Raw genomic sequence first — 20068 nt, 5'->3', positions numbered from 1 at the left:
CAGAGCTATCAATAAAATTAGATTTCAGTGAAGTTACCTGGTGATACAACTAACTAGATTCTAATGAGTAGATGAATTGCAAGCACTGCTTTAAGCATTTTGTTACTGGTATATTCAAAATGGAATTCTTCCGTGGTAGATTTTCTAATGTTTCACAGGTATTAACCTCCTCTCAGTGGGAATGCAATTTCCCTTGAAATATTTATTACCTTCTAGAAAATATCTTCATCCAGGCAAAACAGGTCAGTATATCCAAAGACATTATGAAAATAGAACAGGAAAATAAGAAAAGCAGATAGATGCACAAGTTTCAGTATGATCAGGCAACCTTCTAACACAAGCAGGCTGAAAAGACACTGTGAAGGCACAGGCCCAGGCTGAACAGTAATAGTTTTCTTTAGAAATGTAGATAAAGGGAGAAAGCAAAAGTGAAGAAAAAAAAATCAATTGTTTTTCACATGTAGGTATAACGTAACATTTTTATAGCCGTAAAAGAAATATGGCTTAGCAGCAGGGAGCTGCACAACCAGAGTAACACCTCCATCTAGTGGCTTAAGAATGCACCATTAAGAAAACATGGAAGATAAAAAGCAGCCAAATATAATTTTCAACCACATCTGTCATAACACACAAGATATAGAACAAAAAACATGATTAACAGACACACTGCTGCTTACCTTTCATCTGGAAATAAACTTCCATATCATTACATTAGAGCGCAGGACGTAAGTACAAAAATTCAGTAGACCATAACATGCATAATTCATCCTGGAAATTGATTCATTATATATTAAATCTTCACTATTTAACACCCTCTTGTTGAGCTCAGCTACTTTTCTCAGAGATTTTTAGAAGAAACACCTGGCCCAGATGTCAGACCAATTTTTACTCCTCTTTGCATTTAGAAGTTATTTCAATCAAACTAAAGCAATCCAATTAAAACAGCATTATCAACATTCAACACACCAACAGCTATGTTCTTCTCTTTTTCACCTTTCTTCCCTCCTAATAGCATCATTGTTGATTTTTTTTATTATTTTTTCTTTACTTCCAGCATTATGCTAAGAAACAGCTACTTAGAGCATGCAAACACTCATTAGGCATCAGGAGGTGGTTATGAGACATGACTGTAGCCTAAACATGGGTGCAACCTCTCTTCCTCTTCATTTGACATCTCGCATCACTTCACAGATCTCAGATTCCAGAAGTGATAACAACAGTGGAGGCTGTAAACAACCAACCTTTTATCTACTTGACTGTAGCATTCACCTAGCATCAATCTCTTTGGCAAAGAGAAAACCACGCTTTGTTATGTTTAACATAACTGCATACCTACAACATCCACTGAATGAAGAACTGATTCTGAGCTAGGATCTTCGTAAAGCTTCTACAGAAGTAACCTCATCCACACTTCATATGTAAAAATTTTTAATCCTTGCAAATAAAACATTTCTTACATTCATATACATATATTCCATTGTAGGTGTAATATAAATTAATTGCTGCTATCAAGAGTAGAGAACAGGTTGGGGAAAAATCCACTGCTATGACCAATAATCCCAATTTAATTGTTCTAAGCATCTACTACCAGGAAAAGAAACACAGAGAACAATGATGGCTGAATAGAGACTGCAGATTGCTGTGGATACAAAAAAAGGCAACAAAAAAGTGTTTATACAGAGATACGCCTAACCATATTGCGGAAGGGGAGCTCTTAGGAACAGATAATGAGTTGATCGCAATGGCAATCTTTACACAAAGATAAGAACACACCATGAAAAGAGAACTGGAACAAAGTTTTTTAACCAACTGGATGACACATGACTGACAGCAAACTGAAAAACACAACCAAGACAAGGTAAGGAAAAATCATGTAGGAAGGCAAAGGATGTTGCTTCCAAAAAAAGAGGGTACTATGGATAAGAAAACTGATTCAAGTCAAAATCAGAAAAAAAAAAGAAGAGCATAAAGCAACATCTGCTAAGCGACAGAAAAATAAATTCTAAATACTGTTTGAGTGGGGAACATTCTTCACAACTACGTTACTATGAGACCTTACATCTATGATGTTCAGCCAGAGAACAAACATTGCCTAGGATGTTGCTCTGATATATTCCCAGAAGAGGAAGCAAACTGATTTTCTCTTCCACCAAATAATCTCTGAATTGATAGAGGCAATATTATTTCAGATACCAATTTGGTAATTAATGAGAATGTTACAGAAGAGCTGCTCCTAGAATATAACCCTAGGTTAGGAAAACATAGGCTAATTGATTTTTAATTGCAACAGAAAAAAAAAATATTAAGAAACATCTTGTTCCTAAATTTCTTAAATGCTAAAGGGCAAGTTTAATAAATGAAAAGAGCTGGTAATTGAAGTCAAAGGTATTCTGAGCAATTCAGCTCCATTAAGTCAATTATGTTAAAACTACCCATAACCTGTAACTTAAGCTGTGGTGAGGAACAATAAAAGGCTCCAAAAGCAAATGGATGACTGCACTTAAAGAAGATTCTTCAGATGGCTCAAAGTCAGGAAGCATTTAACTAAAAACATTCCTTGTGCCAGCTTGAAATGAAGAACCTAGTATCTCAGACAGCAGAACTGAAGTACCATCTCCTGTTGGATAACAATCTTACTTCTCCACAGTAAGCAGCATTTCTTTAAAGCAATTAAAAAAATACCGATAGCTCATATAACAAGCAGAGACTGGCAAGCTGACCATATGAATATCTACTGCTATTTAACTAATGTGCCACTAAGAAACAAAAGGAAGGATGCTCTGGCATCTCTGCCATTTCTCACCCAAACTAGCAACAGATTCACAATAGCAAGAGACAATTTTTATGAACAGCACCGATACACAGCAGTGTATTGGAAGGATGCAACAGAGGTAATGTAGAAATGGTGACAACACTATTTGCAATGGGCATAATGTAACACACAGCAAGTCTGCCAGCCTTGCGTTAGCTATGTACTACAATATTTTTCACTGCGTAAAATGTTTTGGAGATGCCTCATTTAAAACACAAAATTCCAGCCAATCATGTTGAAGTCTGTCCTGGGTTCAGCTGTAGCCATTATTTTTCTCCTTCTCAGTAGCTGGTACAGAGCTGTGGTTTTGACTTTAGTCTGAGAACAATGCTAATAACACTGATGTCTTTAGTCATTGCTAAGTAATGTTTACTCTGATCAATCACTTTTTCAGTCTTATGCTCTGCCAGTGAGGAGGGACACAGGAAGCTAGGAGGAAGCAGAAACAGGACACCTCACTCAAACTAGCCAAAGGGGTATTCCATACCACAGCATGTCATGCCCAGTATATAAACTAGGGGGAGTTATCTGGAAGGGCTAGATGACTGCTCGGGTCAGTCTGGGTATTGGTCGGCAGGTGGTGAGCGGTTGTATTCTCTTCCCTTGTTATTTCCCTTATCATTATTATTATTGGTGGCAGCAGTAGTGGTTTGTGTTATACCTTAGTTACTGGACTGTTCTTATCTCAACCCATGAGAGTTACATTCTTTCGATTCTCCTTCCCATCCCTCCGGGGGAGGTGGGGGTAAAGGGGAGGAGTGACTGAGCGGCTGCATGGTTCTGAGTTACCAGCTGGGCTTAAACCATGACAAACGCAGACAAATCCATGATAGAAGTGGTGGGGAAGGGCTGTCAGAAGTATGAGAGGAATAGAGAGTCAATGCCGTTGGATAATCATTACCTGATTAACTTAGTAAAACAAAGGCTAAGAAGAGCCATAGCCACTCTATGAATACACTAGACGTATAAACAGTGGCAAAAGAAAAGAACTATTTAAGCTTAAATAACTCTTCAAGAGCTCTCTCTATTAAGCTTTTTATCTCTTAAGAACTTGTAGAGAGGTACAGGTATGTTTACTTGTTAGTGAGTCTCTAAGCCTGCTAACACAAGCTGGGACAAGAAAGAAGAAATTCAGCTTGTGTTAAATTGCAGCTTGACCAGCCTATGAAAGGGGTTACTCAATATCGTTTCTGCAATAGTAGAACACGATTTGTTAACCCAGCCTAAAAAAAAAAAAAAAAAAAAAAAAAAAAAAAAAAAAAGGCAAGGAAAGGAAGTCATTTGAGCACCAAGAACAAGCTGTAAAGTGAATTAGTACATCCTACAGGTGGGCAAACTAACAATGACAGATTACTTATGGACTGACATCCCTTTATCCATGCTAACTCCTCCTGCTCCACAAACTCCCTGGCCTCAGTCCCTATTCACACCACCAATCACACATGCAATACATAAGCCAATGATTTTCACAAACTTTTGAAACTATTAGCTGTTAAACCTGGCTATAACTGGAATAGATATCCAAATAGCAGGGGAGAACAGAAGGCACAAAATATTTATGATGGCACAGTCACACAAGTTGTGATCTACTGTGGTCTCAAGGGTGGGCACGCTGAAGTGTAGCTTGCATGGGACCATACAGAGTACTTGGCAGAGAGAAATACAGTATTGAGGTGTGACACAATCTAGTGTTGTTACTGTTAAGATAATTCTTCTAAAAGCAGAGGTAAGGAAAAAGCTAAGCAGCTACGTAAACAGAATTCTGTCACATTAAACAAGCCAGCGATAGAATACACTTCAGCAAGACAACAGCCTGTAGCAAATGGCTGAAAGAAACTGATCAGGCTGGTACTTTTAAATCAGTTTCAGGCTAGGAAATCTAATGGTTAATAACTTGCAGTCACAGTTATTAAGGACACAGAAAGGACAATTGGTCTTTTGAAGGCAACTATCTGCATCACTATTTACTACTCTTCACAACTCAGGAAAAGAGTCACACAGAAAAACAGATTACTATCAGAAACATCCTAAATCTCCTAGGTGGGTGAGATCCCATATGTGAGCCATTACAAAAGACCAATACAACTAAGTTACTCTTTCCTACAGACCCTTACCAGTTTTACTTTAGAGGCCAGGCTGTCTGGTAGTTTTGATCGTAGCTGATTCGTTTCTTTGAATGTAGCTGGAAATCCACTAAGGAAGGCCAAATCTTGCATTAATACTAGACCTGGAACTTCTTTGTCTGTAGTCTAGAAACAAGACACCAGAGTATAAAGACCTTTTTAAACTTATAGTAATTCATATTTATATATCAATCCTTCATTAGGTGACAGATTTAATAGTGAGTATTTTGTCACTTAATCCAAGCTTCAAAATTGAAATAAGGGTTATCTTAAAACTTTTCACTTCTCACTACATATGAACTCTGGAAAGAGAATAGCACAGAAACACTTTTTAAAACGGTACAAAAAGTTTAAGATACTGAAAAGCTAATCAACAGATTTTAAAAGTACATACCAGGTAACCCCTCCATACTATGTGTTTGCTGTTGTCTTTTAACATTCCAGAATGGGCAGCTTCAACTAGAATACATAAAATTCATTGCAAATCAAAAGCTGAAAGTCACTTCTTTTGTATATTCTAGTAAACAAGATACACTTTCGCAAATTAGAAAATTTGGGTATTTATGGTATGAACAGTTGTCTTTAAGTGGTAAATAATTCTTGGTGGTAAAACAAACACCAGTGCTTAGGCTAGTGAGTGGTAGTGGTCTGCCACTACATATTAAACAAAATAAGAAGCCCATCCCTGCTCTAAGATCCTACTTACATATGCTGAACACATGGATAATTTTGTTTTAAGGTATGCAATCCTTTGAGCAAGGGCAGAACATATTGCACAATATTCAACCTAGACTTCACAGCAATTAAAAGAGGATTTCTAAAACTAATCTTCTTCAGTCTAAATCTCAGCCTTCAGAGATTATCAGTGCAACACAGATATTCAGATATCAAGCCTGTTTTGCAATAGTTTTTTAAAGCATGAAACTAATCACCTGTAATCAGCTGCCTGGGGGGTGAGCAAACAGTATCATTAATGTCATCATTTAGAGGAACAGACTGAGGGCAAGAGGTGTTGAATGACTTGTTAAAGTCAGACAGAAAATGTAGTGGCAGTCAGTATTGAAGGGATTAAAACAAAATCACAGTAGCTTACTAAAAAGCTTCCTCTAGAAAACTATCTGGAATCTGACAAATAAGTTCTTACCATCCTTGGGGCTATCAAAAACAATTACTGTCACGTTGGTAGAAGGATTTTTTGGTTTTGCTACAAAGAACATGTTATTAGCAGCTTGTAAAGTAGGATGAATAGACAGCAGGTCTTTCAGTGTGACATTGGTAGGCAGCGCAGGATCCAGAACAAGCATTGGCACTTTGATGCAATGTGTCAGCAAACACTCCAGTTGCTTCTCACTACAGCAAAATAACAAAGGTATATCTAACAACAGTAGAAAATTTAAGACAAAAATCAATGTTAGATGCAATGAGAGAAGTTTTTGTAAAATCTAATCAATTACTTGTAACATCTGCTGGGGCAGAGGGAAGTTACCAAGAGCATTCTTATTTTGTTGCAGGTGAGTATCTGGCTGTTACTCATTCATTTCCATTAAATTTTTTTCAAACACTTCCAAGATTTCAAAGTTTGCCCACAAAGACGACCTTACAAAGATCTCTAAAATAACAGAACAGCCAAGCCAAATGACAAACGGTACAGATCGAGCCCTGCCACTTCCTGGCAGCAGAGCTGCAAGAGGCTTGTACCCTCACAGCAATTACTTGCAGCGTCACATATACAAATGGCAGGTGAAAGCAACACTGAAAATTTTTTCAGCTTTTTGAATTATAAAATTCCAAGTACATATGCATTAAATCCACTCAAAATAGGTACTATGCTTAACCAGTGACAAAGATCCAGTTTTTTAACTTATTGTCACATTTTAAGAAGCTCACTCATATATATCACAATAACATTACTTTTATAATCATGCTGTCAACTTTTCTTGAAGTGACACAGAAGTAAAGCATTCACAGGCTATAGAAATCCAAATGACCTTCCCAGCCAGCATCTGCTTTCAGCTAACAATGAGTAGGACATCATTTATTCCAATTTATACCCAAACCCACAAAAACCCACCTCTTCTTTGTTGGTTCTGTTGCATTCTTTCCAAGGATTTCCCTATAACAAAGTTAAAAACAACTTCATTAAATAACACTGCAGTTAACAGGAAGGAATTTAGTCTAATTTAGGCTAATTTGCCATTAGCCTTGCCAAGGTGAGCACAGGTTGACACATGCTCCTCACTGCTCACCCTCGTGCAGTGGAACTCAACAGTTCCTGGTTATGCTCACAGCTGTGGCACCAGGACTCTTTGCTAACAGGATTTTCAGTGGTTATTATTAGATTACCTAACAAAACTGATGCTGAATGAAAAACACTGGTAAGAAACCAGGATGAAGTGACCTGAAACTAGGCTGACTTGATTGTTTTGCCTAACATACATATTCTAACAAGTTTTTATCGTGCATTTACCATGTGCACATAGAAGCTAATAAGGATTAACGTAAAGGTAGTGAAGTACTGATACTAAGTAATAATAATATCAGAAGGGCCTCCTTCTACACACACCGAAAGAAAGAGAACCACCATCCAGCAAGCTACTCTTTCGAATAAAGAATAAAGCACCTGGACCGTGACTAGCTCAATTCAGGCCTATCAACAACAAACTTAAAACGTACTAAGTTTTTCTATGCAATACAAAATATACACTGATCAGCAGAGATTTGCAGTATCCTTGCCTTTGTCTTCTGTAGTTATCTTGATCCCATGAAACACTTCATTCTGCAACAGTGCTAGCTGATTTCAAAGCACATGAAAAAAATTATCTACAAGGGAGAAAACCAGGTGCCCCTGTAGATAATGAACGTGGCATGGACACAAGCCTTACTCATAAGCTTGATATCAACTTTCCATGTGAGTGTTATGGGAGGTGGAAGGGAGGTAGGAGGAAATGTTTTTCCCCTTTGTAAAATGGGAATCACAGCATGAGCGATGACTAAGCTAAAACCACTGACATTTGCTATATGAGCTGCTAGGGAAAGATCAGTATAAATTTGAAAGCTTTTCAGAGCGAAGTCCATGTTTAAGATGTCTAGACTTCAAAGTCTAAAGATTTAAAGTTTTACTAACACTAAACTAATTCTTGCTACCAGTTCTACTAATAGGTAGCAAAAAAAAAAGAAAAATCTAGAATTTCACTTGTGATTACATTGTCAGTGGTACCTAAATTGCAAGTCGTAAAATGCCAAAAATCAGATTAATCTGCTCACTTGTGGATTTCAGATTCTGAAATTCAAGACAACAGCCTTTATTCTTTAAATTATTATGCTTTGTATCTTAAGCAGTTTTCTAATGAGACAAATCATAGCTAAATGTAGAACTGAAACAAGATTCTGAGAATAATCAGATGAAGGAGTGAGAAAATGTGCCTTGAATTTCCATGTTGAGTAACATGGGAGAAAAACAAAGACAACTAGTAATTCATTAGATTGCCGCCATTGGCTAAAGGGGAAAAAATAAATAAGATTATTACCTCATTATTCTCTGCTCTTCCTCCATCTGTTCTCTGACCTGTTGCAATTCTTTGATCAGTTCAACATCTGTGCCATTCACCCAGGTGTATACCACATCAATTGGCATGGGTAAACAAAGCCTACATAATTCAAATGAAAGCTACATGAGCTGTTTAATATTACATTACAAGCATTTGTGTCATCCTACAATAGCAATTTCTGTCTAACAACAGAAATACTTGGTGTCTTAGCTGCAAACAAGACAAAGCAAAAAGCATCTCTTTAGCCAGATATATAATCTCTTATTTATACACAAGCTTTTGACAAAACATCACAGACATAAAACCAAAAAAGGATACAGTGGCTATAATAGTTCATTAACGAATGGAAATCTGAACTTTTAAGCTCCAAATTTCACACATTATCCTACAACCCAACTCCTCTGCACCCATGAAATACTTCACAAATCAGAACTGGCACATCCTTAATTCACCAATTGCATTAGACAGGACAGCACAAAGTATAACTACTTAAATCATACATGCTATTATTTGATTTCACAGAGCCTATAAGATCTCAGCAGGACCTGGTCTCTATTCTAGGAATGCCTCTTAGACACTACAAACAGGGCATTTCATAAGCAAACAACCTAAGTAGGGTACACAAATTTAGACTCTAGACACAGCAGTCAAATTCATTCTCGACACAATTTAATATCCTGGAGATTTTTCTAGACCCTTACAGATTTCCTAGCATATCTGGAGCAGAAGAAAATAAAGGGGATTGGGCACCTTTTTTCTATTTGTCTATGATAATCTCTCCAAGGACCACAGCGGGTGCTGAGGGAAGTGGCGGAAGTCATTGCTAGACCACTCTCCATCATCTTTACCAAGTCTTGGGAAACGGGAGAGGTGCCTGAGGACTGGAGGAAAGCAAATGTCACTCCAGTCTTCAAAAAGGGCAAGAAGGAGGACCCGGGTAACTATAGACCGGTCAGCCTCACCTCCATCCCTGGGAAAGTGATGGAGCACCTTATCCTTGATGCCATCTTAAGGCATGTCAAGGATAAGAGGGTTATGAGGGGCAGTCAACATGGCTTTACCAAGGGGAAGTCATGCTTGACCAACCTCATAGCCTTTTATGAGGAAATAACACGATGGATGGATGATGGCAGAGCGGTGGATGTGGTCTATCTTGACTTCAGCAAAGCATTTGACACAGTCTCCCACAGCATCCTCATAGCTAAACTGGGGAAGTGTGGTCTGAATGATCAGGTGGTGAGGTGGACCGCAAACTGGCTGAAGGAGAGAAGCCAGAGAGTTGTAGTCTATGGGGCGGAGTCTAGTTGGAGGCCTGTATCTAGTGGAGTGCCTCAAGGGTCAGTATTGGGACCAGTATTATTTAATATATTCATCAATGATTTAGATGAGGGAATTGAGTGTACTGTCAGCAAGTTTGCTGATGACACTAAGCTGGGAGGAGTGGCTGACACGCCAGAAGGCTGTGCTGCCATCCAGCGTGACCTGGACAGGCTGGAGAGTTGGGCAGGGAGTAACTTGATGAAATATAACAAGGGAAAGTGTAGAGTCCTGCATCTGGGCAGGAACAACCCCAGGTTCCAGTATAGGTTGGGGAACGACCTGTTAGAGAGTAGTGCAGGGGAGAGGGACCTGGGAGTCCTAGTGGATGGCAGGATGACCATGAGCCAACACTGTGCCCTTGTGGCCAAGAAGGCCAATGGCATCCTGGGGTGTATTAGAAGGGGGGTGGTCAGTAGGTCGAGAGAGGTCCTCCTTCCCCTCTACTCTGCCCTGGTGAGACTGCATCTGGAATATTGTGTCCAGTTCTGGGCCCCTCAGTTAAAGAAGGACAGGGACCTGCTGGAGAGAGTCCAGCACAGGGCAACTAAGATGATTAAGGGAGTGGAGCATCTCCCTTATGAGGAAAGGCTGAGGGAACTGGGTCTCTATAGTTTGGAGAAGAGGAGACTGAGGGGTGACCTTATTAGCGTATATAAATATATAAAGGGGGAGTGTCACGAGGATGGAGCCAGGCTCTTCTCAGTGGCAAACAATGATAGGACAAGGGGTAATGGGTACAAACTGGAACACAAGAGGTTCCACTTAAACTTGAGAAGAAACTTCTTCTCAGTGAGGGTGACGGAACACTGGAACAGGCTGCCCAGGGAGGTTGTGGAGTCTCCTTCTCTGGAGACATTCAAAACCCACCTGGACACATTCCTGTGTAACCTTATCTAGGTGTTCCTGCTCTGGCAGGGGGATTGGACTAGATGATCTTTTGAGGTCCCTTCCAATCTCTGACATACTGTGATACAGCTTTGTTTCAGTGCATACTCCAGGCTGCTGCCATAGTTGAACCTCTCAGTCCCGGATAGCTGAAGGATGCCCCAACTATTATCTTCAAAAGTTCTAGTGTCAAGTTATTCAATACCTTCCTGAACCAAAGATAGCCTAGCAAACACTGAGCACTTCTTTAATGCTAAGATCCCTTGGGTCACACAATAAGGTTTCCAGGGAAAGGTGTTCCCTCCACACCCACTGCATCCTTCAAAAAGCATTCAAAAAGAGACAGAGCTTATAAGCAAGCATCTCCTCCACCTTCCCTTGTACAATATGCCACACAGACAACGTCTACCCAGCTTCATCTGCTACTGGCTGAGATTCAATAACTGAAGCACAAAATTTGGTAAAAGGGCAGCCAGCAGCTGGTCACAGCACAATAAATAGGAACACTTCGTGCTCAATTCAGCACTGCTCCTAACTGAGCTACAAAACGTCAGAGGGTAACAGTGCGTCATTCTGAGACAGAAGCAGGGCTGCCTTCCCCAGCAGCACCACCCAGAAAGTCTCTCCCCTCTGACATGGAACACTCTGCAGAAGGTTATCCTCTCAACTGGCAAAAAAAAAAAAAAAAAAAAGTAAATTTACTGAACACAACTACCCTTCCAATCAGTTATTTTGCCTGTTTCTCAAGAGATGACACCAGCTTCTGGTTCATTTAACAGGTGCAACACAAGGCATGTTTTGAGTTAAGAAGTCCTCCACAGGAGTAGAGATTCAATAGCAGGAGCTCTTCCAGCTTTTGTACATTTGTTGTGATCAGGTAAATTGTTGGATTGAGAGTCCCTTGAATGCTACAGCCAGGACAAGAGTGGTTTAGATGGAAAAAACAGACTCAAGTCAGCTGATTTCAGAAATGTTCAACCCTTGGTCCTCCAGGCAAAGTGCAGAGGTTATTTACCCAGGCTTCATTGAAGAACATAAAATGTTCAAAAAAAAAAAACAACCCAACCCCAAAAAACCTCAACTTCAATTCTTTCCTGGGTACTAGGCCATTTAGACACCTGTGAAGCTTTACACAACTTATCATTTGCTAGAAGTGTGGTTTTATGCAATAGCACATATAACTATTTGCTACAGTAATTTTTATTATTAAAAGTTTATTATTAAAATCATGTCACATACAGCCAAATGCTAATAAACTCCACAGAGGAAAGGCATTTTTAGTCAGATGCAGGCATGTTAACTCTGAATTTACCCTGTCATGGAAAGCTGACTCTTCATTACCAATGGTAATGCAGCCTAGTAAAAAGACTATTTTTACTATGCAGAGTCTTTTGCAAGTAGTTCAAGGTCAGAAAAGATAAAAAACTTTCTGCCTCAAATTCTGTAGCTGTGTTCCTCCTTCATGTGGATTTATAGGTTTGGTCTTCACCACGAATACCAGTCTGTCAAACAGATTAAGTCCAAAATTTGCTGCCTAAATGAGAATTATGTTAACACCTCTCTACAGAAAATAATCAGTTTTCCCATTTGCTACTGATTTTAAGTACAGCAAACATGGACTTTGGAAACTTCCTTGGAGACTTCCAGACAATAAGTTGAGGCTTGGTTTGGAAATTCCTCTTTCAAAAATGTACCCATTTTTTAACTTGCAAATGTTTACTTGTAAACGTTTTACTTGTAAAAGCATCAATAAGATCCTTCTTGAAGACGAAGCCAGAGCCACCAGTTCTCCAGACAGGACAGGAGACTTGTCACATGCTACCTCTCCTATGCATCTGCAGGTAAGCATTTTCCATGCTCATGACGCTCATTTACATACAAAAGCCATACTCACAGCCCAGATTGCAGCTAGAAGACAAAGCCTCATTGTCTCAGCATCTGCTGTTGCTGAAGTACAGCAGCCTCTGGATGTCTCCCAAGATACCATACGGTGATCCTCAACCTTGCTGAGCCTCTTTATGAATGAGTACAAGTCTGTTACGCCCTTAAGCTCCCTGCTGTAAACATCTCAGCCCTCCTGCCTGTTACATCTCAGTGATTACCCACCAACAGCAACTCAGCTGTTCCATTGCTATTCCCGCTCCAGGACCTCTTGGCTCCTGAATTTGTGTGTCTTCTTCTCTCCCTGCTCTCACTCTCCTCAGCAACTAATGACTCTCCCACCACTGATGGCTCTCACTTTCTGTACCATACTGAAATCAGCCCATACATTTTAAAAGCTGAGAATTGTTCCTTCACATTATGCTTCTGTACATGTTCTATATATGTTCTACATATATGTATATATATATTCTGTACATGTTTTATATATGACTTGGCCATGTCCTGGAATAGCAAAATTACACTTAAGCATTTGCTGGAAACTAACAACATACATTTCTCATCCAAGACACTCATGCAAGCAACTCCATTATTTAGTTTCCTTCTCTCTCTTTTTATTTTCACATGAAAACTAAGCAAGCGTTCAAAAATGGGTTTGGATGAGACAGCTTTTTAAAAAGCTCCACTTCTCAAGCTATGAAAAGAGCATGGGCAATGTAAGTGGGACGTTTAGCAGCTGACATGACTACCTGGAAAGTGCAGCAGCTGGGATGCCAAAGGACAAGAAACAGGAGGGAAAAGCAAACCAAAGCCATTGCTAAACTTCAAGGCAACTTGGTCTGCAGAGAACAGCACTCGGTAGCTGTATCTAATGATGCTAGCAACGTCACTGTTGTTGTGTCACTCAGGAAGAGGCTTTTGAGTTTATAATCATAAGGAGCGTGCCCACATGCACAAATTTGTCTACATTTTACACTGCGGTTTTCTTTGTGAAAGTTCGTAACACAACTGTTTGAAAAGAACAGAGATGTTCTCCTGCAAAGCTCATAGAAGGTAAGACTTCTTTAATTCATCTGAAAGTCCATTAATTTCCTAAAGGCTTTACAGCTTTCACTTTCTACTAAGCAGTGACTGCTTCATTTCCAAGCCAACAAGCTTCTTGTTCTCCAATTCTGAACATTTTCCTCTAACACTAAAATAAGAACTTATTAAAATCAATGGATAAGCTAGGATCAAACCTGGAAGTCCACAATCCTCAGTTTATGTAAAAACCATGTGAAACCCTACATGTTGCATTGACACCAGCCTTAAAAAATTCATCAAACCACTGACGATACACTGCATACTACAAGGCAGGGTCCATTACAGGAATCATGAAGTTTGATAATAAAAAACAAACTGAACCCCTTACAAAGGACTTCCAAAAGTATGTTTCAACATGCAGTTAGTATCTGCACACAAACATCACAACAAACCTCCCTGCCATAAGAGTATTGAAGACATATGGGTGACCTGGAATAACTTAAGCACCCATTATGAAAACCTTCGGCTTTTGCTCAGGCAGCCAATAATCCCTCCCAGGCACTGGATGTTTTGCTCACAGTTAACAGAAATTAGTGCTAGCTAAGGAGTACTTTAGACAACCAAAATTAAGAAAACAAACTGCAGAAATAGGAACTGGCTATACCTACATCACAACATTAAGATTTGTGATTTTGTTTTGGACAAACTCAAACATTTTATAAGAGCATTGTACTTAATTATCACAAAATCAGGCATTTTAGTACTGACATGAACAAACTGCCAGGCTTTCACTTCAGCACTACAGAAACATGTAAATATTACGCTAATCATTCATATGAGCTTTATCACTCTGCTTTCATCTGCCACCCTTTGGAAAATGGGAGGGAAGTAAGAGATGAGACTATAAAAGCGCATAGGATTCACCAACACCACACAATGTACTTTTACAGTTATCTTGCACCAGCTAAAGCCTGACAAACCAATCTGATCATTTCTTATGTCTCATGATTCAAGAAACCTCAAGGCAGATGAAGCATCTGCTCTCAGGGTTTTTCCAGTCAAGTGTAGCAACACTTCAGAGTCAGATGATATCTCCTTAGTAGCTTCTTCTACCTATCAGTTCACAGTCCACTGACTTCCTGAGCAACAGACCCCATGACTATTCAGACACAAACAACAAAACCACAAAAAGTTATGTAGCAGTTAACACAACTGAAACAAATATCCCTATGACTTGGTTTCCAACTTGCTGCAACTGACTTGTCCCATGCACTCGGCTTTAAAAAGCAGCTTATAAGCTTTGTGACTTCTTTACTAAATAATGTCCTTCATGAGATGCCACAGAAAAATGTAATGTAAATTAAAAATAATTTTTGAAAACACTGGAAGTTAGAATTCTAGGTGCACAAGAACAGTACTTATATTTTTCTATCTTAATACAGAGAACATGTCATGTCTTCCCTTCATTGTTGACATTATCACCATTTTGATTTTTCATTAGAGACTGGGTGAACTGAACGCATTTAAAATGTGAACTCTGTTATATGACTACAGCTTCCAAATGCCAAACATCCTCCAAGCTGGGATATTAAGCACTAACTCACAATTTTAAAGCCACTAAGTTTTAAATTTCCTGCAGATTTAGAGACCATACAATGGTCCTACTCAAATGTATGTTACTGTTACATCTAAAATATTTGGTTTAAATATTTCAAAATTCATTCAACAGTAAAATGTGCAATACTGTCAAATGCAAGTAAAGCTTACCGATTCTGAAATGATCTGCCAGCAACGTTGTCTCTGTATGAATCAAACATAACATGGTACTGATCTCTACTCCACTCCAAAACAACCTGTAAAGAAAAAAAAACCCAAATACTTAGTGTCATCACCTTCTAAAACTAGACACTTAAATTTCTTTTTAAAATGTTTAATCACAATCAATTTTGTTCAAATTGATCTATGTCTTAACACACAACTAACCAGACCTTAATCCAAATTAAGTTACTACACTGAGCCAACAATCAGACCTAGAACTTAAGAGCACACTTGACTTAAACTTAGCTTTTTCTCTGGAAATAAGGATTCCATGGTTTATGGACACATTTTTTAAACTACTGTTCATTTAGGTTGCCTCTCCCTTGTTCCTAGCCTTTAAAGATTCAGAAATGTTTTCTCAAAAATAGGACCTAAACCAAATATACTTCAATACAAGCAGAGAACCCCTACCCCCCAGAATAACTTTGCTTGTCTTCCTTTCTGTTCTCACAGAGAACATATTGAAGTATACACACCTCTGAAATTTAAGCTTCACAAACAAACAGCCAGGCCAGGGCATATCAAATTATGCAAATTGACCTGGCCAATAAAGGTGACATCTTATACTGCAGCCAGACTAACCCAAGAGCAAATCACTTCGGCAGGCTGCAGACTCTCTTCCATCCCCTTGCATTTCTGCCCCCTGCCTTTAGCTTGACATGAGTTCACCTGATCCTGCAGTGAGCCAAGTCACGCAGCTAAACAAACAGAAGGATGAGCCTTCAAAAACCAGAGCACTTCATCTTCCTCTAATTGGTTGCTGGAGCAGACAAGAAATGGTGGGAACACACAGCTGAAGGCAGGGTTGTCTTCCCCACCTTCACCCAGCCATCAAGGTTGCTTAGCTAAAATGTCAAGCTGTACCCCGCTTAAATGCCCTTTGCCAGCCACCCCCATTCCTGGACATTTTCATAAATTAACTAAATGGGAAATCAATCTCGAGCCAATTCTTACTTTGGAAAGCTGCAACTTCACATTTTGCTTCCATTCCAAAATGTACATACGCATACAAAACAAAGGCCCATAATTAGGTTTCCATTATTAACAAAGTATCTTACATCATGGTTCTAAACAATAACAACAAAATAATCTGACTTTTCAACACTAAAAATGCTTAATATGCTTTGATATAGCAAAAAAAAAGCATGAGTAATTTGAATCAAAAATAATACAAAACATTTAGATTTTTGTCGGAGATAAGCCTGCTATGCTATTTTTTACAGTCACAGTCTAACCTTAAAAACTACAGTGGCATTTTATGCTGCTTTAGAGATGAAGGTGTCATGGCTTATTTACCTGTTTAAGTACATATTTATATGTACTGGAGAGTTAAAAAAAATACCAGGAAAGAATAGTATTTACTTTACACCACTATTCCTAGATTTTAATTTTACTATTACTTATTTCTAATATTACTGGAACCATGCAATATACCATTTCTCTAAGGTAGCATTCAAAACCATAACATAAAGACTACCACCCTCCCTTTTAAGAAGGGAGAGATATATTTCTATACTTTCATGACCACTAAAGCAAATTAAAGCCTTCTAGAGAGAAAGGAAGCCCCAGCATATGGCTGGATGACAAGTACATGCATACACACAATTCCTGCCAAAGCTACACATGGTCTTTTTATAACCAAGATCACACCTGTACAAGTTCATTCCTCTTACAACAAAGGACATGATTTCCCAGGTCAGCAGTCTCCTCCCTTTAACACACTTTTTCAAATGCCAGGAAGCATCTTAAAAACACACTATCACACTTTTTGAAATGCAAGTCATTATGTCCTTCAGCCAAATACACTAGTTTAATACAGCACACCCTGAAAGATATCCACACAGGAACAATTACTACTACTGATACTGATGAATTAACACACACTGATCTGCTCTAGAAGAAATACAGGAGTATTCAGGTAAGAATGTATTTTATTATATGAATAACATGGCTCTCTGGGAGAAAAACATTAACAGTTCAGGCCTTTGTTTTTTACCTTTATGCAGCTATAAGCAAAAAGACCCAGGACGATCTCGTTAGAAACACATTTAGGAAAAAAAGTTAAGCTCTTCCCACCTGATACCTTTTTTCTCCTGTAACTGTTTCCTCTTGTCACATTCTGTATGTTGCAATAATGCCTGGAGGCCACTTTGCTTCAACTTTACATACTGATTTTATAAAACCACAAAGGAAACAACATCAAAAAGAGGGTGAGAGAGTGAGAGATAACCTCTATTAGGAGACACTGTATCAGACAGGTAGTAATGGTGGGTCTGGCATGTTCCAGTTAAAAAACACTTCACAAAGCTGAGTGACCTACGAAAGGATGGCCAAGAAGGGTTTGCAACCAAACTGTTCTAAAATTTAAAGCTCTGTCTTACAACTAGGACACAGCACTGGCTTAGACCTGGCTACCCTATATGTTTTTGCAGAAATGTTCCTGAATAAAATTTAATGCACTGTTATTTCATTAAGCTCAAGATTTTTTTTCTTGAAATCAAACTCATTTTCAGCTTCAGGCTATGAGGATATCATTACCAATCTCAATTTTTTTGTCCCAGCCATCTATTTTTATGACACCATTAATATTGGTATTAGCATGAATCTAAGCAAGCAGATCTAATTTTGCCTACTAGGACAAAAAATGCTGGCCCTGGGGGTGGGGGAAAAGCAGAACTGCAAATGGTGCTCAGACAGAAGGGTTTGACAAAATGTTGTCGCATGCTCCTTTCTACTGCTGGAGAGTTCCCTATAAATTATTAAAAAATTACTAAGCTGGTAATAACTAGAAAGAGTTCTTGATTTCATTTCCAAAACAGTCATATAGTTATTAGTTATTCTTATATTATTATTTTGTATTGCTAATTATTTATTAGTTGCTGACTTGCAGACTCTGTACTGGAGAAGTGTTTTCCCTTCCTACTACAGTTGTCAGAAGAGGTCTGACTGCTAGTTCCCACAAGCCTAGTATTTCCTAAATCCTTAAACTACCATTGTTTATGAAAACAGACCACTTCAAATCACAAAAGTAAAAAGCGAACTGCATGCAGACATCTTTTACCAAGCTCATTTACCACTCCTGAAAAAAACAAAAATAAAACCCATAAAGGTGGGGGTTTGGGGGTTTGTTGTGGTTTTGGTTTGTTTGGGCTTTTTGAAAAACACTGCTGGTCACTTTTATCTTAACATATAATTCTGAAGATTTACTCCTACATGAGCTTGCCAGTTCTTTGTTCAATGTCTAAATAGTATGTAAGCTTTCCAAATAGATCTAAAAAGGATAGAAATAGCAAACTAAGATTTGGTAGGAATTCTGAGCAGTGATTTTGCCTGATTCCCATCAAAATCAGCCATAACCTTGACAACTACTGAAGTGTTTTAAAACACCTTCAAACTTCTAAGAAACCCTAAGGTTGGGTTTAATTCCCAATTCTGAAGAAAGTAATCAAAGTTTCACAGAACCAAGACACATACACCAATCCAAGTTGATAATCATGTAGTCATGTACAAACAGCTGCCTTAAAGTATTGCTGACAGCTTTCACATGTTTCAGAAACTTGTGGACAGCAGGAATGAAGCACTTTATGCAAAGAAGATGTAGAGATACACAAAATAAAGTTCTGACTGTGTTACACTCAGGAGTTTCAGTAATACTCTTTATAGCTCTTCATTTTTTTCTCTATCTAAAAGGGCCCATCAAAACAAAACAGGGAACTTTTTTAAAAAAGGAAGAGGGGGAGAAAAAACCCTAACAATTTAGGAATCAGGAAATTCCAGTCTTTACATTTAACACGACCATCCTTTTACACTAACAAAAATACTTTCTTTAATTCCCTGAATACTCATTATACTCTCTAACACTACACTGAAGTAAAACTGGTGTTATTTCCCCTTCCAGATTCATTAGCTGATGACTTCCAAAATAGACAGGGTAATATGAAGTAAAGCTCTAAAACATACTATACATAAAATCATATATAGAAAAGGTATAAGTTGCATTGCATCATTTACAAAATAGCAGACAAACAGTAATAAGTAGGGAGCAATGTAATACACACTGCCGAGCTGCAGGCAGCTTGGAGAGAGGCTACATTTAACTCCTTAAACTCCGGAAGGGAGGAAGATCCTGTCACTCCCAGTTTCCATTTGAAGGCTGCATCCAGCACAGGCATTAAAAGAGTTAAAGAAACAAAAAAACCCACAGCACTAATAAATCACCTGGTAAGGGAAGGGGAAAAAATTGCACAAGACAAGAAAATCACCAGTTCCTGGTGGAGCACGCAGATTTCTAGCCCGCTCCCCTCTGCCAGGGCCGGCCAGGACTGCTGGAAGGCACCTATTCCCCTCCCCGGCGTCACTTCACACTCGCGGCTGTCTGAAGAGGGAGAGCCGCCGCGCACCGGGAGGCGGCAGGGAACAAGCCCCGTCCACATGGCAGGCCTACAGCTGTTCACTCCCGCAACGCGACACACGGCGGGGCGGCTTCTTGTCGCTTCTCAGCCACGATGGTTAACGACCCAGAGAGAGAAGGCAGCACCACTACCGTTTCCATATGTCATATATATATATGTATCTGTATCTCCAGCACGCACCCGCGCGCTCCCTTGCCGTGCAGCACCTCTGTCCCCGCCGACTCAGCTCGGCCGGGGCTGCCCGCA

The 20068-nt window shown here is 39.1% G+C and overlaps 1 protein-coding gene across 1 annotated transcript in view; it reads right to left on the bottom strand.

Annotated features, from left to right (window-relative positions):
* GNPTAB (N-acetylglucosamine-1-phosphate transferase subunits alpha and beta) overlaps window positions 1-19843 on the bottom strand; it is a gene marked incomplete at its 5' end in the record, with an annotated part of 43760 nt that extends 23917 nt beyond the window's left edge. The window contains 7 exons of the mRNA XM_080609615.1: window positions 4927-5061; window positions 5330-5394; window positions 6080-6285; window positions 7007-7048; window positions 8463-8582; window positions 15360-15445; window positions 19673-19843. Of these exons, the coding sequence (XP_080465741.1) occupies window positions 4927-5061; window positions 5330-5394; window positions 6080-6285; window positions 7007-7048; window positions 8463-8582; window positions 15360-15445; window positions 19673-19843 (825 nt within the window). The remainder of the gene's footprint in view (window positions 1-4926; window positions 5062-5329; window positions 5395-6079; window positions 6286-7006; window positions 7049-8462; window positions 8583-15359; window positions 15446-19672) is intronic.
* Window positions 19844-20068: the final 225 nt, after the last annotated feature.

This window comes from Psittacula echo, assembly GCF_963264785.1.
Source record: "Psittacula echo genome assembly, chromosome: 1".
Taxonomy (NCBI): Eukaryota; Metazoa; Chordata; class Aves; order Psittaciformes; family Psittacidae; genus Psittacula; species Psittacula echo.
This window is presented reverse-complemented; position numbering and strand designations above follow the sequence as displayed.